The sequence below is a fragment of the Mugil cephalus genome, chromosome 8, assembly GCF_022458985.1.
Source record: "Mugil cephalus isolate CIBA_MC_2020 chromosome 8, CIBA_Mcephalus_1.1, whole genome shotgun sequence".
Lineage (NCBI taxonomy): Eukaryota > Metazoa > Chordata > Actinopteri > Mugiliformes > Mugilidae > Mugil > Mugil cephalus.
This window is the reverse complement of record NC_061777.1, coordinates 6,954,564-6,977,436: the sequence shown is the minus strand read 5'-3', so window position 1 is coordinate 6,977,436 and position 22,873 is coordinate 6,954,564. Positions and strand designations below refer to the sequence as shown.

Below are 22,873 nucleotides of genomic sequence, written 5' to 3'. Positions count from 1 at the left end.
CTCGCTGTGGGTGGTAGTACAAGATTTACCATCCAAACATGAGATTGGTCCAGAGCTCCTCTCTCAGCCATCTGGGAGTTCACGTACGAGAGTATATGGAAGCTGTTTAGTTACTTTCCAGCACTGGTTATTTGTGGCCTGCCTTTGTAACAGCTGTGTACTCTGTACAGAATGCTGCAGCTCATATTTTGACCAGGGATCTTATTTGAATTACTCTGTGATAGGGCGGCGTACTGGTTTATACTGAATATCGTTTGTTTTCCGTTATGATATGAAGATGGTGGTGGCGAGATTGGAAAGGTCCAAAAAATGGCAGAACAAGAAGTAAATAAAAGATACTGACGGGTGTTTGGGTTTTTTGTTTTTTTTTAGGGTGACCAGATGTTCCAGATTTCTGGGGACAGTCCCCATTTTCGATAACATGTCCCCCGGCTAAAGCTGTCCCAGAAAATATCCCCAATTTTAGCTTTTTATGAATGAGAAAAAATGTGCGCAGACTACAACTATTAGTGGCCCGTTGCGCTGCTACTGGCGTTACAGACATGGCAGTTTAAATATGCTTAAATATGAATAAACATGTCAAAATAAAAGAAACTGTAATTGTCCCTGTTTCATCCTGATAACATTTATTTATTTATTTTTTTAGTGTGGGATTACTCACAGTAAAATAGTCCATCCTTAGTCAATCTACTGCATTAATTCCTCTCTCAACCAGTGGAAAATATTGTGAACAAGTGATATGCTTAAAAAAAAAATACCACGATACTGGCCAGCCGTACCGTGTGACCTTATATACGGCTTGTTGTGCACTCCGGTCCCAGGGAACTGGTCTGTTGAATGTTCCTGAGGACAGAAAAGACAGTTGGTGCCTCTTCTTTCCATGCACCAATGATATGGAACAGTCCTCCTCATTAGACATTAGGCAGGCATGTTCAATAAGAGGCATTCAAAGCAAAGTTAAAGACCCACTTGTTTACATGAGTCTTGACACGTTTTAAACTATAATGCTTTTTTTTTTTTTTTGCACTGCACGGCCTCTTATCTCAGTGTACTGTCTTATTGTATATGTACTGTTTTTATATATGTTTATATTTAATTTATTTCCCTACAACATATGTAGCAGCGCTTTATAATTTCAACATGTTACCATGACAATAACCGCCCCCCCACCTCCCCTCCCTCTCTCTATCTATCTATCTCTCTCTCGCACGCACGACGTACACACGCTCTACTACGACACACACACACAAACATGGCGGCCTCTGTTTCACCGCTACGCTCCTCCTTCAGGATCTGTAGCCCGTTAACGCTCCACCATCACTGCTGCAGGGCCACGCTGCGGATGCACAGGAAATGCGAGAGTCTCCAGAGGAGAAACCTACACCTGTCGGCGACGAGGTGAGCGGCGCGGCGTCTGAAAAACACAGCTTATTCTCTCTGTCTCTGTTAATGATACTTCTCTACGACGCTCCGGTGCCGGTGAAGGCGCAAACGCGTGCGCGCGCGTGTGTGGTGCCGTCACATGTCAAGGGGACGATGATTGACAGCAGAGAGGGCAGGTTTACTACCTTTAAACGGGACGGAAATTGCAAATCTAATTAAGCCGACGGTGCGTTTTCTACAAACGTGCACACGAGTCGCCGCAGTTTCGCCAGTTTTAGCCCAACACGGAGCACTGGTCCGGTGTGATGATGGCTGAAACAGCCCCCAGTTCTACTAATCACATTATAGGCTACTGCAGCCATTTAGAGACACCTGTAAGCGAGAGCAACAAAAGAGTAGGCTAATGCTAATTGGTTACCATAGTAACGAAAGGAGCGCCGCACAAACGGGAGAAAAATGACGAATCTGCAAAGCGCGAAAATGACACAGAAGACATTAAACTGCATTTTTTTTTCTCATTCAAATAAAATTGACACCTATTCCTAAATTGTCCACTAAGGGTCGCGCTTTTTTAAGTAAGAGCTTCAGATATATCACAACGCTGAGACCCAGAACTGAACAATAGATGGCAGCAATGCACCGATGTTGCAGTTATTTTGCCTTTCTCTATAATTATATTTATAGGTTATTATACCATTAAATTACCGGTGCGGCCAGCTAGAGATTAAATTGGGCTAAAATTAGTTTGTCACCCCTGCTAGTTAGTTATTTTAACATTGTTATTTCTGTGTTATTTCTGAGGCTACCTGTTGTTAAAGTTTTCAACAATTATTAAACTATGCTAGCCACCAAATAATTCAAAAAAGCAACAAACAAGAAAATCCATAAAAGCAATAAAAATGATAAAAACCATAAAACAATTTTAAAAATAGAAAATAATAATGATATAAAACACTAAAAGCACCAAATAAGGGCAGACTCTCATGGTGGGCTGAACACCAAGGAATAAAAAAAAAAAAAAAAAAAAAAAAAAAACAGTCTACTGCTGTGTATCTACACACTGTGTAAATTATTTTGCTGATAATATTTTTATTTGTTCATTTGACCCATGGACCAATTCAATCCGATTCAAATTACTTTATTTGTCCACATGTGGCAATTTAAAAGGGCATGACAGGGGCTTAAAGGACATACAAAACAGAACAGGCCACACAATTGCGTATTCAGATTAAAAAAAGAAAGCGCATGACTGTAACTTAAGAACACAAAACAGTAATTTAAAACTTGCTGTGCTGGTACTAGTATTAAAGCGCATTTAGTTTTCTGTGTTCAGAATTACGAGGCTGAATTAAGGAGCTGGACAAAGGCCTGGGGACAAATGTTGTCCTCCTCCTCTGCGTCCTGCAGCCTGGACAGTGGAGCCTTTTGAACTCAGGACACAGAATGTGTGAAGAGTCCTGTAAAATCCTGTGTGCTGTCTTTGTTGTCTGTTGATCACACAGGACAGTGAGGGGACGAACAGCCTGCCCGATCATTTTAGAGCAAACAAAATCCTAGATTTATTAATCCACTGCCACAGAAGATGAAACAAATATCAATATCTGACAAATATCGCATAAATTGAGCTGCTGGAATCAGAGAATAGTGTGTTTATATAAAATAATCTGTTAAACTTCGTATTGTCTTTCAGTCTGTCATTCACAACTTCTCTCTCCAGACATGCTGCTGTGGTTATTTCTGGAACAGAGCTGGCTCGTCAGCTTCACAGAGAAATCCAGCGTGATGTGGAGGAGCTGGTGGCACAGGGCAACATGAGACCCCACCTAGGAGTGGTACTAGTGGGGGACGACCCAGCCAGTCGTACCTACGTGAAGAACAAGACCCGGGCAGCCAGCATCCTGGGTCAGAAATGAGCACCGCACACACTCCTGAACACTGTGTTTAAAATCATGTAAAAAAAAAAAAAAATAGATGCAACAGTTGCATGAGACACCTGGATAAATATATTTTCCATAATCAAACTAAAGTGGCTTATTCTAATGCCATTCAAAATGCACTTGGCAGCATTTTGAATATGCTCGACACGTGTCCACTCCCCAGGTATTTCCAGTGACACGGTGGTGCGTCCCAGCTCGGTGTCCCAGGAGGAGCTGCTGGAGCTGATCGACAAGATGAACCGTGACTGGAGGGTCAGTGGCCTCCTGGTGCAGTTGCCACTACCTGGTAAGCAGAAAGAAAGTTGAATAAAGTAGCCAGGTCACGGCAAGCCATTGTTATCACGGCAATTTGTGTTGATCTTGAATAAATAGTGACAGGATAACTTTTTTTATATGTGATTTGTAAACACTGATGGTCTGAAGTGAAGAGCTTTTTAAATAGTCTGTTCTACTTCCTCCCTTCATTAGAGCACATTAATGAGCGAGCGGTGTGCAACGCCATTGCTCCAGAGAAGGATGTGGACGGCTTCCACATTGTGAATATCGGGAAACTGTGTCTGGACCAGAGATCAATGGTGCCTGCAACACCTGCAGCCGTCTGGGAGATCATCAAAAGAGCAGGTGAAAACCACCAAATCTTCCTCTGCTCATTTACCTGATTTTTCACTCATCCTTTTAGATGCTGTACACAAACAATCCTCTAGAGGGCGTTAAAGCTGCGTTTAATCACACTGAGTCAATAGGGCATTATTAACAGAACATTACACGGACTAATATCAGGGCTGGGTATCATTCATGTTTTAGCCGATACTGGTGCCAAACTGATACTTTTGAAATGGTGCCGGTGCCTAAAGAGTGGAAAACTTGCAAACTTTGTCCAAAGCGGTGTCTTTTTATTTTTTATGGCGTTTTGTGACATGCAAGTTGAGCAGAATATTAATTTATACCAATATAAATACAACTAAGAAATAAATTAACCAATATAAAATAAAATTCATATCAAACTGTCATAATTATCAAAATAAAAACAATGGGTCGTGCTTGGAGGTTTTCAAAGATGGTACGATTCTCTGCTTTTAAAAAAAAAACGCCATGCGTCATCAGATGTTTAATGAAATTCGAGGTGTTACCTTCCTTGCACAATATCTCCTTCCAGCACTTGTTGCCGAGTCTGCATCTTTTGAGGTGAAGTAGAGCCAAACTTTTGTCCATTTCGCCATAGGCATTTTGAAGGTTCACTTCCACACATGCAGGTGGAAAAACTCACATGACGTCATGTGTAGCGTCAGCGCAGCAATAGAGACAAGGCTGCGCTAATAAAAAATTCAGTGGCACCGAAATGAAGCACAGAAATCTGCGTTGCTTTTCGGTCTGGTTACTACTGCGTCAGCACCGATGCCGTCATGGTACCTAATATTGTTTAACCAAAGCAAAATTCTGTTGTTAAAGTATTCAAATACCACAAAATGTTCAGCTGCAGAAATGGCAAATATAACCCTGGGACATATCAGGCAGTAAGTGAGCATTTTATCCTAAAAGTTGATGTTAGAAGCAGGAAAAATGGTCAAGTGGGAGGAATTGACTGACTTTCATAAGGGCTCAATTGTGATGGCCAGACCACTGGATGAGAGAACCTGCAGCTTTTGTGGTTTGTTGCTGGTCTGCACCAGGCAGCACCTATCAGGAAGGAAATGCAGTGACCCTGACAGCACCGTTGTGCGTGACTAAAGCACTGATGCACATGAGGAGCCAAGGTTGGCCCAGGTGCTTTGATGCAACAGACAAGCCACTGTAGCTCAAATTGTTGAAAAAAATTGTCTGATAGAAAAGTGTCCCAGTTTCTTTGTGGGGAAGAATAACTGCAGACCAGTTAAACCCTGTCCACTGGTGAAAGCGCTGACAATGGACGCATCAGAACTGGACAACGGAGCGATGGAAGATGGTGGCCTGGTCTGAAGATTCACATTTTCTTTGATATATGCAGATGTTCCAGTGTGTATGCCTCGCTTACTTGGGAAAGCTATGGCAGAGGCAGTGTGATGCTCGGGGCTGTCTTCTGCTGGAAGACGCCTGCCATCTCTATGGATGTTACTTTGACATATACAACTACCTAAGCAGACCATGTACAACCTTTCCACGGTGAAATGATGGGAAAGAGATGGTTGCTCTGAGCTACTAGCTCAGGGTCACATGAGACCCCACTAAGCAGTAGTTATAGTTGGTTGTCCTGGCTAATTGTAGCCATATTAGGAACAAGACAGGAGCCAGACAGGAGCAAACAACTTCACCTTCACAACTGATCAAACCTAGAGAAGGGTAGTGTTGTTGTTGCTGTGGTACCCATTGCCAAAAATCCAAGAAAAGGAGACCACAAGACGACTGGGGGGCCTTCATGATGTTGGAGGTCTTTTTGGATGATCATACTTTATTGTCCCCAGAGGGACAATTTGCTTTTCAGTCCGTATACTTGGCGCATATTAGAACATATAACATTTAAGCACATAAAGCATTCAGTACAAATAGGTAACATAGCATAAGAGATGATGATAAAAAACAAAAAAACCCCGTATCTCCTGCTGAGGTTGTTCAGAATTTTGTTAATAAAAAGAACTATGGAGAAGTGAGTGGCCTTGAAAATTAATTTCACAAAACGTCTGCAATTCCCTGCTTCGTACAGTATTGAATGTGCTTAAGAACATTTCTGTTGTCCCTTTGTAGAATGTGGTGAGAATGGTAAAGTGAAGGCCGCTGCATAAGCTGCTTATCTATCTGAATGACTGGGATATTTCAAATGCCCCTATTTGTCCTCCTACATAGAGTCAGTTCTCATCACTAATGAACATTAATAGACTAATAAAGTGATGAGATGGATGGGCTACCACACCTTGAAATCAGGGTTTAGACACAGCAAAATGTTCATATTAAAATCATTTGTAGTATTAAATAAATGTTAACAATTTGGCTCCTGCCTGCTTTATTTTTCTCTTTAGCTATTATATGTATCTCATACTGTATCAGACTAAAATTAATATGAATTTAAGACAAACTGAGTGAACACAAAATGCAAGTTTTAAGTGATTTTTTCAAACAAAAATGCCACAACCCTAAATCATCACCACTGTAATAAAAAGTAATTTCCCCCACCTAAACATAGTGGCAGCAGCAGCTGCAACCAAGCACTTTTTGAGTTGTTTCTAAACCGTTTTGGTGTCTGTGTGTCTGTGTCATTGCTATGGGGTGGGGGTGTCTGGTCTGGTCTAGGGCGGTGCTACATGTCTAAGTAACATTCACATGAATGCCAGGTCCAAAATTTTCCCGGAAGAACATTGTGTTATCACAAGATGTTCAATGTTATTCACTTATCTTTTCAGTGGTCATAATGTTGTGGCTGAAGAATGTATACACAGAAAATAAATCGGGTGTGGGGTGAATAATTGTTTTTAGTCGAGTCAAGTCAAAGTTTATTTCTAAAGCACTTTTAAAAACAACCTCTGTGACCAAAGTGCTGTACAGAGACACAAAATGATGATACGTAATAAATAAAACAGTAACCGAATAAAAATGAGCACAATCATTTAAAAACAATAAAAAAGAGTAAAAAAGAAGATAGGCAATAAAAGATAAAGAATAAAAGGATGGAAAAACAAACATCCACATATGACAAACTATGATACTGCTTACAATCACTTTTTTTTGTAATGCAGTGTTTATTGAATTTTTAAAACATGGAAAAAGGCACAGAACCATGTAATACAACAATAAAATACATCAAATAAGTCTTACGGGGAGTCAGATAGGTGTGATAACATATATTCAAGTGAATAAACTGATGATTGGGATTTTATGACGAGTCTGTAACACTGTCCCATATCGCTTCCCAATCTAGATCTTCCACTCTCTCTTTTCCATTCTTTATTGAGGCTGTCTGAATGTTTTGAATGTGCATGCAGAAAAGAGTAAAGAAATTATACTATTATTCTAGGGGCTTTTTGAATCGTTTCCACAATTGGTTGTGGTTTTAAGTTTGAACCCCATTGGATATTATGACACTGAAGAGCTTAACTTAAGATAATGAAAGAGAGAGTGTTTAGGAACATTATATTCTACAATAAGGTCACAGAAACTCAGTAATGAGTCCACGGCCTTAACATCACTCAAATTATATATGCCCTTATACACCGCACCCATGGACCTGGAGTGAATGGTTTATTTCCTGACAGTAACCCATGATTAAACCATAGGGGAGAGTTTTTGTGCCACTTCATGCCCACACCTAGGTATTTTTCCACTGCTCTTAATGTTGTTAACAAATGGAACATAATTGGACCACACCGTAAAGAGGATTGTCTAGTTGAAGCATCTGAAAATAAGTAATCCTGCAGTCTCACTGGCGCAACAAGACCCCTTTCAATGTCAATCCAGGAGGTCTGTGCCTCCAGGTCCAGCCAGTGTCTCATGGGTTGTAGTGTAAAAGACCAATGCTATAGTCTGAAATTAGGTAGAGCCCAACTGCTGCATACAATCACTTTGATGATTTTTGTGTCAGTAGCTGAAAAATACTGCTCGGGCTCTCGCAATTCCATTTCTATTCAACAATTTTTCAGCCAAACATAATTTGAGCCTAATTTAAAAATCTTTTCTTCTCCCCTTGAATTATGCCTGTGCAGGTATTGAGACTGTGGGAAGGAACGTCCTGGTCGCTGGACGCTCCAAAAATGTTGGAATGCCCATTGCAATGTTGCTGCACACTGATCGCAACCACGAACGCCCCGGAGGTAAGGGAGTGTATGTGCACGTGCATGTGTCAGCACTGTGATAACAATGGCTTGCTGCTCTTTGCAACGAGGTGGTATTGCACCATCTGGGTTTTCTCTGACGTTAATTTCATTCTTTGAACTTTTGCCCAGACATGACCAATAAATGAAGGCTTTATTGACACCTCACCTTTTTAATCAAACAAAAAAACGCTGATGCATGTCCTGCTAAAGAGGAAAAATCCAGGGAGTGTAGAGGTAAAGCACTGGGCGAGGGCTAAAATAATCCATATAAGGGTGCAGGAAGAAGGGATGGGATTTGGATAAAGCAACATGATATGTTTAACCATAAATTTGAATCATAGCTGTTCCTTAAGGGATATGATAAGACAAATTTTATTTGTCCCAGTGGTGAAATGTGTTTCCAGGGCACTGACACAGATTTTGGACGCTTTGGTTATGGAAGTTGTAGCACCCAAACTTAAGTCAGTGGCGGTCTCAACAAGTTTGGTTATCAAATGCCTCAAATGTCAGACGGACATTCCCAAGAATGTTTGGCAGAGCGTGCAGAGATGTTGAAGCTTGTACGAAAACCAAAACCTGCATTAGGCTGCAACAGCTCTTCCTAAATTACAAAGGTGAAACATAAAGTCCTTCCTAAGTCCTCAGTAAATACGTCTGCAGCTACTTTCAAAATAGGGTTTTATTAAAATGTGTTGCACAGTTAGAACCTATGAACTGTGTAGCAGTGTGTAAATCACTTGGCTGGAAACTGTGTTGTGTGAAAGATTTAGGAAGGTAGGTTGGATACATTATTCCTAATTATTCATTTAGCTTTCATCCATGACTGCATTATTTTGGGGGTTGATTGAATTAGCTCTGCAGCAGCTGCCTGTTACTGGGTATAAATATTTAATAGTTGCATAAGAACTTGTTGAGTTTGGACTTGCAAACAGCTGTTCCCCTCACCTCCTTGTCCAACCATCCTTTGCACAAGAAATTAAGATGTGAACAACTCATGTAGGTTTACTCCTACCCTTTATTTAACTGTGTCTTTCATTTTTGAGTAAATGGGACAAACTGAAGTGAGACATCCTACAAAGCAGCCAACATAGCATATAAAGTACATATCAATAACCACTAATACCTTGTTCTAATCATATCTGTTTTTGTGCATGTTTTCTAATATAATTGGAGAACTCCAGCTTTAGTGAAGGACAGAAAACATTCAAGTGAAAGTGGGATGAAAAAGCAGTTTTAATGACGAATTGTCTGGACCTGAACAGGGTTGGGAAGGGGACTTTAAACTTGAATTACTCACGACACGTTGTGTAACTGTAACAGTTACTCCAAATTGTCGCATATTACGTAATGAACACATGTAGGAACCACAATTACATGACAGGCAGGTATGTGACATCATATGGTTCTTATCTCTCAAGGAGATTATCTTTGGTGACTGTATGCAACGCTCCAGCTTAAATCTTGTCCTCCAAATCTGATATGAAGATGAAAGAATGCAACTTTTGCCTGGAACTGTCTTTCCCAAAACAGGCATCATTTAAGGCTTTGAATGACTGCCAATGTTTTCAAGTTGCCTAATATGTGGTGAAAGTGGAGTCGATGTCAAATAATTGAACACAGGATACTGTAGCCCACGTCAAAACCATGAACACTGTCAGTCTAATATGTGACTCTCACTTAGTAAACTCAGCTCTATCATAACTTCTATCTCCTGTGTGGTGCATTCACTGACATCGAGGACAAAGAACACGCTGTACTCCTGTACAACCACAGCAACAATGTCAACAAATATGACACAACAGAATTGAACATAAACACACGAAATTATGAATCCTGTGTGCTGCTATTTTTAGCCTATATAAATTGGCACTAGCAAATAGCATTTAGTAGTACTTTAAAGTATATTTTAATATGGGATAATGCAGCTGGGATAAAAAAAAAAAGATATAAAAATGTGGTATTTCTTCAAAGTCTTTTCCATGTACTGCAACTAAAGTCTAATAACTTTAGACAGTTAAACTTTTGCAGCCTCCTTCTCTTTGTTACCGCTGGACTCTTAGTGGAGTTGTTAACTGCTAACTAGTACACACCAGACTCACTATTAAGCTATCATACCCAACACTAGTTTTTTTAATAAGACAGCCATGTTCTTACTCAGATACACAACACTGAAATATAAAATCTGTCCAAACTATAGATACTATGGAGTCCCTAAAGGGACATGGGGAAAAACATAAATAATAAGAACTATCTTGTGTGTATCTTGTGTCTCTAGGGGGTGCACAGGATGAAAAACGTATTTGCACGGGACTAGTTTCACCTTTGATTCAGATATTATCCCTGCGTCTGTGTTTCATGTGGGGCATTCGCAAGCCCTGATCTCTGCTTTAGCTACTTTGTAAATTATAATGGAAAGAACAAAATATATTTTTTATACTATTTATCCCGGGAAATAAATTACAAACGATCTGTCAGTATTTAATCCAGCTCCACATTTGCCTATAAACACCTAAATGCTTGATTTAATGATTTCATCCGTCTAGACCGGTGAATGAGTCTCCATTGGTCCCTAACATCAGTCCACACTTTCATTTACATTGTGATTTAGTGGCAAGAGACAGAAAAAGAGGCGAATCAAACAAAAGTATTACCATCTCAGAGATACTGATTTGAACTGGGTTAGTTTATCATGTTTATGTTTAATCATGCTCAAATCACTAGAACACACATACAGTGAAACAAAATAATCAACAATGCGCATTAAACTGTAACACGGACTCCTGCCTGACAGTTTCCCTGATTTCAGGCAGTTCAGCATATTTGCAAAAATGAATTCGCTCAGGACTAGTTTTATCTGGGACCTCTAGTAATATTTAATAATGTCGGAGGTCGTCCGTGTGTCATATGCGAATTGTCCATGTCCGTAAATTCTAAGTACCGGTAAGTAAAACTTACAAATTACCTACCATATTTCTGGGAACACAGAGGTCCTGTGATAAAACTAGTCACTGACGGTATTTAATTTTTCCAATCGAAACTTAAATGCTTGATTTAATGATTTCATTCATCTAAATGGGTCAGAGACATTCGCACTGGATTAATATTATCACAGGACATTTGTGTTACCAGAAATATGGTAATTTGCGGCCTAAGTTTTACTTTCAGGCATGGACGATTTCGCACGCGACTCACAGACGACCTCCGACATTATTACAAATTACTAGAGGTATAAAATATAAAACTAATCCCTAAACTAATATGCTGAACTGGCTGAGATCAGGGAAACTGTCAGGCAGGAGTTTGTGTAACAGTTTAATGCGAGAACGCATTGTCGTAATCGTGATGATTTTGTTATAGTGTATGTGTGTTCTGGTCATTTTAGCATGATTCAACATGAACATGATGAAATATGTGATAAACTAATCCAGTCAGCATTTATCAGCAAAGATGGAGCTGATTTAAAAACTGACAGGTTGTTGGTAATTTCTTCCCCACGATAAATAGTATCAAAAACGTATTTTGTATTATCCGTTATAAAGTAACTAAAGCTGTCACAAGTGTAAATTGCCCTCAGACAAGCAGTGGGGTGAAACTAGTTGTGTGTAAATACATTTTCCATCTCTTGCACCCCCCAGAGGCAGCTCGAGCACAAGTTATTTTCTCATGAGCACAAGATAGTTCTTCATATTTATTTTTTCCCCCATGTCCCTTTAGGGCCTCAGTGAGATAAAGATAAAAAGAAAAGCCCTAACTTCATGTAATTTAATATGATTTGAATTCCTCATTTATTATCTCTCTTCATCATTGTGAACCTGGGCTATAATCTGCACAAATTAAAAATCCCACTCTCCTGTAAAAACATATTTTCTGTCACCAATAGGAAGCCAAACCTTTAAAATATTGCCGTGTAAACAGATTTATGTTCACACAACATTAGTAATACAAAGCACACACACACATTTCATCAGGTATGCGTTCTAAGCTTCCGATGTGCCGCGACTTGCCTTCCCTCCCCTCTCATTCTTATCTTCTCAGAATCCTGTCCTTGCGGGATATCTTTTTTATCTCAATCCACACCTACTGTGCTTGTCCCAGAATCGCCCATAGCAACTCAAGTTACATTCAACCATGTTTTTTAGTTTGGTGTTATGTCAACCTTTGACAAAACGTCTTCTAAGAAAGAATTAGAGCTGTATCAATATGTACAGCTTGATCTAATCGTTTCTTTCAGGTTGAATTATTTATTTGAATCTTTCTGTGCATGCAGAACCCTGTGCAGAGCAAGTTCAGCAAATTCCTATAGACGCCTTCATGACCTACTGTGATGTCACTGTGATGTCACAACAGCCACTGCCAGTCATAGACAACTTCGTTTGGGTTTGGCAATTAAAAGGAAGGACTGTAGTGAGACAATCAACTAACGTTCACACTTGATATCAGATAAGATTCATTTGTAATGAATCATCAATTTCAGTCTGGATAATGTTATGGATTAGACTAAATTGTGACTGATATTACGTTAAGTTAAGCATTATTTACGGGGTTCTTGTTACATGTTAATGCTAATGCTAACTGCTAGTTAAAGTAATGTTAGTTGCGTGTTTGAGGGGCGTCCAGGCTGAAGTTGGTTTGCTAAGTTACCCTCCACAGTGGTTCCACTTACTTCTTGTGTTGGAGAGGTTTCACTTGATAAAGTCAGACCAGACGTCGTCCCCTCTGTCTCCTCCTTTGGTCAAATCGTCCATCCAGTGAGTGTAAGGGTCGGTGAATATAGTCTGTTAGTGTCAACTTTTTGAAATAACATTCATGGTCTTGAGTATAATGAGTACATAGTATATTCTCAAAAATATGCGTTTTCCTCGTCCGTTCTTGCCAAAACAATCCGTTGAAATATGCCGTTTACGAGCTGTAGTGTTTGTCTCCAGTTAAACCCCTCAAAAAACGTCATACTGTTCACAAACTGTGAAGGGCTCTATTCTCTTTGGCGTTTTGTGTCACATGAACACAAATGTGTTATTAGTTTTTTTTAATGCAAACAGTTTGGTTGGAATGATTTCAACAATATTTGTCCTATCAAAAGTAGAACTTTCAGCAAAAACCATAAAACCCCATCTTTGTGCTCATCAGGAACTATACCGAGTATACGGTGTATGGAGGCCTTTTATTTTCCCTCTTTACACTTGTACAATATTCCACAACTTTACAGAATTCCCAAAATTTAAGGGTGAAGTCTCCAACCGTCCCCTGTGATTTAAGGTGACCAGACTGCATGCTCCTGGTGCTTTAAACAAGTGAGGACAACAGTAAGTGAAGGGAGGGTCTTTGTGCCTCGAGAAACTCAGAAAAACATAGCAGTGTTTGTCAGCTTATCATTTTTCAGACCTACTGCTTCTTCAGGAGGAGGTAGTCCTAAACGAGATATCCATCGAGATGTGTGTGATTCTTTTTTGTTTTGTTATTTCACTGAAACAAGTCAGTGTTTCTTTCCTCTCAGGTGATGCCACAGTAACCATCGCCCACAGATGTACGCCGAGGGAGCGGCTGAAAGAGCTGACCAGCCTGGCTGATATCATTATTGCAGCTGCAGGTAATCACACAGAACACACGTGCATGTCTGTTCTTTACAATCAAAGGCGCCTCCACCAGGATGACGTGTCTGATAGAGAAAACTCTTTTAAATGAATTCATAATCCACATACAAAATACAAAACTATTGCTTTCATAACATGACTATCAGTTTTTTGGATTAAAAATGTGTCACCATCATTGGGTTTTTAATGACTTGTATGTTGATGTTTTTATCCTTTGGCTTCAGCGAGTATTTCATTGATTGTTCATATAGTTGCAGATTGAACATAAATAGATTCAAATCTAGTACAATTCAATTAGTATTCAATAATATTTTCTATTCGTGATGAAAAATTTGGCCAAACTATTGTTTTTGTTTGTGGTGGATTTTAATTTCTGAGGCTTTCTGAAGGCTGCCAAGTTAATAAAGTAACATAAACCTGGGCTATTCTAATTGTATCATGAGCAGCGTAATCAGTTCAAAATCAAGTAAAATTCACTACAAATGAGTTTGTCATTGTTTTCATAGGTTTTTGCATAAAAGCAGAACATGTTCCAGCCTACAGTGTGCATTCCTTCATATCGGATGTCTTTTCATTAAGCAGGAACTGGCCCACAAGGAACTGTTGCAAAAGGCCTGGAATTGCAACAATTGGGAAATACTGTAAAACCGGCCTCATCAGGCCTTTCTTGAACTGATCGTGTTGTAATCTGACGCACTAACTCTTGTGTGTCCCCTGTATGTCCTCAGAGAGTTTAACCTTCCCTGGAGCACAATGCAGATAGTGATCACCAGGAGGGTGTCACCATCAATCAATTCAGGGCAGGGATTTTGCCAAAAGGATCTTTCTACCATGTTGCACTCCATTTGTAGTAAATGTGCTCCTACTGGTGACTCAAAGTGCCTTCCTGGGAAGGATATGTTTAATCTTCTTTTATTTACCGTTGGATAACAAGCAACTGCACGCTGCACTCATGTCGTTTCTGCAAAAGAATTTGACAATGCCGGTGCTGAACTTGTCGGGAAGGTTACATTAATTGCAGTTGGAAATTTGAGTCAACATGTTGCGTTTGTGGTTAGTGTTTCATTAGAGTCCAATACTGTACTGAGACTCCATTGTTGGTTGTGTTCTTTTCTGGCTGTAATTTATTTCATTTAAGACTGCAGAGTTCAAGTTGACCACTTCCTGGCTGTAAAAATATACAATGCCTAATTATTTTCTTTTTCTGTGACAATCAGCTGAGGGTTTGTCTCTCTTCTTTGATATGCTGCCTTTTAACTTCAAGGTGAGGTGGTAATTTTCACTGCATTCCATCCGAGCCTGTTATTAGAGGGAGGAAAACAAGCATGACTACAGGAAGGAAAAGACGGCTTTCTGTTCATTGGCTTTGATAGAACAACTTAATGGATCCCACACGGCCTTTGTCTGTCCTGATGAGGGTTCTCTACATTGATGTGGTAGTTGAATTATGGTGTTTGTCTGCAGTCATCAGAATCACCTCGCATAGCTTTTGACACCTCATTTCCTTCGTATAAGGGCCCTTCATGTCAGTTTAGGAGTCAGTTCGTGAGAGTTTGAAACTTCCAGTGTGAGAAGTTACAGTCAAATTAACATGTAGCTTCTGCTCGAGCAGCTCCTGGAGTTAAAGAGGCAGTTTCTCAGTATTTCTAATTTTTATTTGAAATAAGTATTGGAAATTTTTTCTTAATTATTTAGCATGTGTCCTAAATGTGAGTGAATAAATGTCCGACTATCTCATGGTCATAGACTTCCAGATTAAAAATGCATTGCACTTGTAATTTGTAGCGCAAATCAGAATATTAACTGACGTTAAAAGTGCCTGCTTTATGATCTAATCATGAATCCCTGTCTAAATATCTAGTTTTAATATAAATTTTTATTTTGGTGATATACGACTATAAAGCAATAATGTATACGGCACATTTCCGGGTCAGCATTTCGGTACAAGGAGAAAGATTCTCTGTGAATTAACCTCGTCCTGAATTGTTAGAAGCAATGCCCAGATTTTGTGTGTTGTTCTCAATACCTAGAGATATAATAAAATAATAAAATAATATTTAATACACACACACACACACCGATCAGGCTCAACGTTATGACCCCGAACAGAAGAAGTAAATAACATTGACTATCTTGTTACAATTCAGTGTTCTGCTGGGAAACTTTTAGACCTGCCATTCGTGTGGATGTTACTTAGACATGTAGCACCCACCTAGACCAGACCAGGCACCGATATTTCCAATACATAAACCCCCCAAACACCCAAGATTTACCAACAGGCGCATACACAGGCAGCCCTGTGCAGCTGGAGACGCTGCGGACCTGTGCAGCCCATACATTGGACACTGGAAAATGCTTGTACTCATAGACACGTGGAGCACCCATCTACAGCAAAGCATTTACTTTATCACTCAACACATTAGTCATTAGAAACTGTCCTAACCTTTACAGTTGTTGTTAAGTAGGAGGTTACGAGTTGATGTTTTTTTTCTCTCTCTGGCAAGCTAACAGTGCAGGCTGTCAATCAACCACCACACATGTTTATGTTTTTAGACTTGTAACATTTGTTCTAATTGTGTGGAGAAAAAGAAGTATCAGCTCCAAATATCCGCTCAGAAGAATCGGTAGCACATATCGGACATTGGCCAATGCTGATGTAAAAAAATCAATATCGGTCGATCTCTACCATAATTTTCATCATAATTGTATGCTTCTTCGGTGTATATATGTCAAAAAAAAACAATTATAATAATATAGTGCCTACAGTAGTAGTAGCAGAACTCCTTTTATCGTTATTACGTAGTCGTGCAGGATTGTCCTGGTGGTTTCTGGGTAATCATTTGAACCTTATCCTGGGTTTGTGTGTGAAGGTGTTCCCAGGTTGATCACAGCAGATATGGTGAAGGAGGGCGCAGCAGTCATCGACGTGGGCATAAACCGAATCAAGGACCCAAACACAGGGAAACTCCGGCTCATTGGTGATGTGGACTTTGAAGGTAGGTATGTTAAGTAAGGGAGATTAAAATGGGACTTGCATGACTTGCAGGACTAGCACGTCAATTCAACTCAATTCAATTCATTTCAATTCAATTTAATTCAGTTCAATTGATATGCAAGTCATGCAAATCCTATTTTCATGTAGCCATGCAGTTTCAGGGAAATAAGGTCAATCTGTATTATATTCACTATGTTCCTTGGTTAAAATGGAAAGTTACTTAACACCAAGTCGATTGTTTGACTCGTTGCAGGAGTGAAGGAGAAAGCAGGTTTCATCACACCTGTTCCCGGAGGTGTTGGTCCAATGACTGTTGCTATGCTGATGAAAAACACTGTGACTGCTGCCAGAAACGCACTGATGCATTGAACACCAACACAATTTTATTAAGCCATTCCTTTTAATGAGTGCTATACAGAACAAACACACATAGATGCAGACATTCATATAGACACGCACAGAGACTCCACAGACTCTCTGCCAAAAACCTGACACACTTTTATTTCCATGAGGTTCAAGACTCCACACCTGCTGGGTGTGAAAAACCTACTTGATAATATGAATTGAGTTTATGTTGTTTGTTATTTATTTACTTATTTAAGGTATTTATTTCAGATTCCACTTTTTATGAATTTAGATTGCTATTTTTTCTACTGAAGTTGGTTCGGTTCATTTCGAGCGTTCCAGATTCACTGGAACAGGAATAATAATAAAAAAGGTCTGTGATAGTACAACCGTCTGCTGATGTGTTTCATTATGATTTACAGGTTTTTCAGCATTTGTTTACAGCATTTGTTGTGTCGGCACCGCCGCAAAGAGACAAGTATGAACATGAAGAGACCGTCTAGAACTGAGCCGCGAGCATTGATAGTGGACTCTGCATTTGGCAGCAAACTCCTTGTTATTGAGGAATAAATTGTGATTTTGACCTGAGAATTTTCCCTCAGGCTTTGGCAAAAAAAGATTAAACCTTCACAATCATACCAAAATATATAAGATAATTTTCCCAACTTTAAACCAAGAGAGTTATTCTGGATAAAGCCTGATAATAATTCATAGAAAAGATGACTGTACCAACAGGAATGCATGAATCCCGTTTGGTGTGTCGCACTTGGATTTAGGACTTTGCTAAAAGATGCATCACATTAGTAATCTTCCATAAATCTTAATGACTTGTCATTAAGCTGTGTTTTATATTTTATATTATATTTATTTATATCAACTATTAATGTGTGCTTTCATTCATTCAAGAAATAAGCTGAACACAGAAATAGCTCCAAACTGAGCCCAATGATGAGGGAAGGGATACACGCCACTAAATATTAATATTGTAACACATTCCGTTAGATTACATGAAGGTAATAACATGCTTCACTAATGTGGCAAATTTGTGAATGAATGAATGTGAATTCAAGCAATGTTCTCCACTGAGCTAGCTCCTCTGCTGGCATTGCTAATTGGGTTTCATGTTGGCTAACATTTTGGCCAAGACACTGGTATGAATTAGCAGTTTTAAAACACGATGAGCAACCTTTGTCTTCTGTGGTATAACGCTCCAGTAAACAGGAATATGACAGCCTCTTTTGCGCTCTAATGTTAAGTAATCCCTGAATTGTCACAACAGAAACCCACTTTCCCTGTGCGTGCAGTCATGCGTGGACATGTGGGCTCCTCAGCTTTCACCAGCAGCTAAAGTCAAGGAGCTTTTTAGATTTTAGATTTAGATTTTAGATAGATAGATAGATAGATAGATAGATAGATAGATAGATAGATAGATAGATAGATAGATAGATAGATAGATAGATCCATTTGACTGCAACTAAATACAGAATGCTAATTTTTATATATATTTTAACTGTGTTATATCGTCAAATGTATACGTTTGCTCATTTTGTACATATACAGGAGGTTGAACACCTTTTTACTGCTTTTTATAGGACATAAAATAACCTGGAAAACCAAGCGAACCTACTAAAAATAATGTATTAACCGGTAGAACAAGTATTTGTTAATCAGTTCTAAATGTAGTAGTTACAGTCTGTGAACCTTAAAGTTTAGATTACAAGACACTGTTAAGTGACAACAATCTCACAAAGAACTATGTGAGATTCATTTATATATTTATAGGCTGTGTCCCCTGTGAAGTATTAAATGTTTCCCCCTTTTATTGCTTTTATTCGATTTATCGTTAGCCTAATAGCATAATAGCCTAAGCCATGTTAGAACGTTTTAAAAAAAAAATAATAAAAAAATAAAATTAATATAATAATATTTTTAGTAAGCACATTGGTATTCTTATTAATATTGTAACAGGAAGTCAAAAAATGACTTAATTATAGTATTAGGCTTACGATAGTAATTTGGCCTTTTTTGGATAAAGATTTACAAAAAAAAAAAATACTATTTACAATAAAAGTGAAAACAGAAAATTCTAAATATAAAATGAATAAAGTATTCAACTCATTAAAGTCAGCATTAATGGATGTGCCTTAAGTCTCAACCACAGCTCTGAGTCTGCGTGGATAGCTCTCAATCAGGCTCACAATCAATCCGGACATTGAAATTTTTGCGTCATCGTCTATCGTCAAATTTGCCCAACTCAGCTTCTTCCTCAGCCTCGCCTCGTTCATCCACGTGGGTGAATACCTCATGTTACATTGTAATAACACATTTCTCTCCGCGTCTGTATATGTAAGAAAGAGGAAACCACAAACAAATCTTCCAAAATTTCATATATTTTCATTCGCCTTTGTGGAGAAGCAGGATTTCACAACGCATGAAGCAACCACTTCAAACTACAAAGGACCTATGACGACGTGTTTGAGTGAAACTGTCAGCCTGCCAAAAGGACCTGCGTGGGCCCTTCCGAAGAAGAAAACCGCATATGAAGATCCTGTGGGTAATCACAGGCCCCCGCCAACACCATTATCAAGCTTTGGACGCTGTCTCTGCACGCATAGTCTCGGAACAAGTAATGCAAATACATTTTTTTTCTAAGAGGAAATGCCTCTCATTTTTCAGAGAAGCCTTCGGCTCATTGATTGGCTGTGAAGATCAGGAGCACGGTATATAAGCTCAGCAGATACCTGTTGCTGGTTATGCTGGAAAAGGAGCGGAGCTGCTTCACCTTTACTAGAAAGACACGATGACGACACAAACACAGACATACCTGGAGAAAGGTGAGGGGTTTTAGTTTGTTTTTTATATCCGTGGTCTCGACATGAAGTTAAAAAACTTTACTTTAAAGTTAGTTTTTAATTATAGAAATGGTGCTTTTTTTGTGTGTATCAAAGTAGAAAAGGGAATGCTGTACCGAGCTGTAAAATACGAGTCTTTGGTGCACGAACAAGGCAGCAACGTCAGCCGCCTTCACAGTACGAGCTGATAATCTGAATTCTGCTGTCTGACGTTTTCCCTTCAGCCTTCCTCTCGTCGGTGGCGGTGCTGCTTCTCCTGGCCACGGTTGGACAATCTGCAGAAGTGACGACTGAGCTCCAAGCCACAGCGACGCCTCCTCCAACAGTATCACCCATGAACAGTGAGTGTAACAACGTATATCTCTTAATATCTTGTGTGCACAGAACTTAAGGTTGTTAAAATAAAGAAAAATGAAAAGAAAAACTCCCATTGGAAAACACTGATTCATATTTGGGCCTAAAGATCATTAATTCATTTATTAATGAATGAACGAATGAATGAATCGTGTCCTCATGCCACATGGAAAATCATTGTTTTAGCATTTATCTGTCACGTAATTTACTCAGTAAGTGATTAATATAATGATTAGTTGCTTGATAAATGATGGGCTCCATATATTTGAGAATGAAGTGGTTGATATGATTTGCATGCTTCTCTTTCTGCAGACACCACGGAGCAACCTCGAGTCCTGCATTTGCACAAACCCTGCGGGAGCGAACACGAAACGTTCTGCGCCAACGGGGGCACGTGCGTGTACCCCCAAGACAACGAGAAACCATTTTGCATGTAAGTCTCATCACGCAGACTGCATAATTCTGTGTGTGCCTACGCTGGCTGTTGTTTATTCACCTGTGAAAACTCACACATGTGCGTCCGTCTGACCTGCAGCTGCACGTCTTCGTTCGTCGGGCCTCGCTGCATGCTCACCAGCGAACAAACCATGGTCCTGCCCGAGTTCGAGAAAATGATCGCCGTCATCTTGGCTGTGGTCATGCTGCTCCTGATCCTGGCCATTGTGATTTACTGCCTGGCCTATAGAAGGTGAGTGTGTCTAAGTGTGATGCTCTGTTGTATGAGCGGCAGGGACACTCACAGTGTGGGGAAAATGTCCTGCCTCTAAATCTAAATTTACATATTTGGCATTTTACTAAATATTTCTTCTAATTCTGATGCTTGTTTGTTTCCAGGTGTGTAAAATCGGCGCCGCTAATAAAATCTGCACCGTCTGAGATCTCAGTGTGACCTCCGCAAAGCTTCCTCCTCGTCACCACCTTCCTCCCTCCCGTTGCCACGGTTTCAGCCTCGTCACCACTGGAAAATAACATAAACCATGATATTCCATCTCACTGAACTGTCTAATTCACTAATCGCTGATCGAAAAGGCAGCAGAGACGATTGAACTTTTCAAGTGATGTGCATATAAAAAAAAAAAAAAAAATACAACTTTGCCGTGGACAGAGGACATCTGAGTCGAGGAAACTCTGTTAGACCTGGTGGTTGTGTTAAAAAGGCTCAAATGTCAACCAAGTTTTCATCCCTTTAAGAATATGAGTGCATAAATGTATGGCAAATATTTATTTTAATATTATAATATGTAAGTTATTTTAGTTTTCAATTTATTTAAAATTTTTGTAATAAATTTATGAAAAAAAAGAATGACTTGTTTGATTGTTTTGTGGGTAAAATGTGAACACACATCTGGGAGTGGACAGTTTTATTTTATTTTTCCATGTGAGTTTATTAGATTGTTAATAATGTAGTTGATTCAAGTGACAAACGCTAAATATGGGCAGTATTTTAGTCTAATGGTTCTCAACCTAGGGTTTGGGATCCTCCAAGGGGTCACTGAAAGGATCTGAGGGGTCATTAGGGGAACTACAACAACAACAACAACAACAACAACAAAAAGTTTAGCAACTCAAGTTTTCCCCCAATATTTCTTTTGGTGAATACTTTATGAGAAAATAACAGGTTGCTGGACTGTTTTGTGGGGAAAATGAGAACACAAGTTTGAATTTAAAATATGCGTATTGTTTCAGATGAACGTCGTAAGTGTCTATGTATATGTATATATGTATATGTATACTTTATTCATTCACAATCTTAAGACTTAAAGACTTAAAAAGGTTTTAAGCTTTGAAAGCTCTAAAACACAGATCTTCAACAGGGGGTCCGTGACCGCTAGGGGTACACAGAGGTATTACAGGGGAGTCGCAAATTCTTTGGTTGATTAGACACTTTTTATTAATATATATACATTTAATTTTCCCTCACAATTTCCCCCTCAAACACCCTAATGGTGCGCATGTTTGAAATAAAAATGTATTATATGAATTGCTTAATACTGAATTCAAAATAATGATAATAATATATTTTTAAATAGCACTAGGCCTTTCTGTGTGGAGTTTGCATGTTCTCCCTGTGTCCATGTGGGTTTTCTCCGGTACTCCCACCTCCAAAGACATGCTCGTTCGGCTAATTGGTAACTCTAAACTGACCCTAGGTGTAAGTATGAGTGCGAATGGTTGTTTATCTATCAGTGCGTTTACATGCATGTGAAAAAAACGAATAATTGCCTTAATCGGACTATAAAAGGAGAACTTAAGTGCATGTAAACACAATTAAAATCAGAGTTCTCATTATCCAATTGAGACACCCAGATGATGCGATTGAATCGGAGTTTTCAATCGGATAATGCGTGTGCGCATGCTCCACGGCCACTGCGCTGGCGTGTGACCCTGGAACAAAAATGTCCAAGAAAGCCGATCGCAGAAGAAGAAGAAGAGAAACGGAGTCGTTTGAGGGATAACGCGGATCTTACCTGCACCAGAAGTAGCGCGAACATTACGTACATGATTAAAAAAAAGTACTATCATCCGTCTGGTTGTTGTTTGAAATGCCGGTCCGTCGCATGAACGACTCTAGTTCATTATATCACATAATAGGTCAAGCCGGAAATCAGGCCGTATTAACGTGGTATTAACCCGCTGA

General features: G+C 39.3%; 2 protein-coding genes across 2 annotated transcripts; both read left to right on the top strand.

Moving 5' to 3' along the window:
* Positions 1-1,177: 1,177 nt before the first annotated feature.
* On the top strand, positions 1,178-17,415 carry LOC125011688 (bifunctional methylenetetrahydrofolate dehydrogenase/cyclohydrolase 2, mitochondrial-like). The gene is made up of 8 exons (XM_047590939.1): positions 1,178-1,398; positions 3,101-3,285; positions 3,484-3,606; positions 3,789-3,941; positions 7,988-8,095; positions 13,593-13,685; positions 16,560-16,685; positions 16,938-17,415. Exons 1-8 carry the CDS (start codon positions 1,253-1,255, stop codon positions 17,051-17,053), a joined length of 1,050 nt encoding a protein of 349 aa, XP_047446895.1. The 5' UTR covers positions 1,178-1,252; the 3' UTR covers positions 17,054-17,415.
* A 2,291-nt stretch (positions 17,416-19,706) lies between these two features.
* On the top strand, positions 19,707-21,440 carry LOC125012362 (epigen-like). Its single transcript, XM_047592280.1, has 5 exons — positions 19,707-19,863; positions 20,106-20,222; positions 20,548-20,668; positions 20,771-20,923; positions 21,070-21,440. Exons 1-5 carry the CDS (start codon positions 19,830-19,832, stop codon positions 21,122-21,124), a joined length of 480 nt encoding a protein of 159 aa, XP_047448236.1. The 5' UTR covers positions 19,707-19,829; the 3' UTR covers positions 21,125-21,440.
* The last annotated feature ends 1,433 nt before the right edge of the window (positions 21,441-22,873 follow it).

Bases quoted from the DNA above. Each gene is read 5' to 3' on its own strand.
- LOC125011688 (XM_047590939.1), top strand. From the start codon at position 1,253: ATGGCGGCCTCTGTTTCACCGCTACGCTCCTCCTTCAGGATCTGTAGC. The intron at 3,942-7,987 runs GTGAAAACCACC...ATGCCTGTGCAG, and splicing joins GGAGATCATCAAAAGAGCAG to GTATTGAGACTGTGGGAAGG. The intron at 13,686-16,559 runs GTAATCACACAG...TTGTGTGTGAAG, and splicing joins TATCATTATTGCAGCTGCAG to GTGTTCCCAGGTTGATCACA.
- LOC125012362 (XM_047592280.1), top strand. From the start codon at position 19,830: ATGACGACACAAACACAGACATACCTGGAGAAAG. The intron at 20,223-20,547 runs GTGAGTGTAACA...CTCTTTCTGCAG, and splicing joins AACAGTATCACCCATGAACA to ACACCACGGAGCAACCTCGA. The intron at 20,669-20,770 runs GTAAGTCTCATC...TCTGACCTGCAG, and splicing joins AACGAGAAACCATTTTGCAT to CTGCACGTCTTCGTTCGTCG.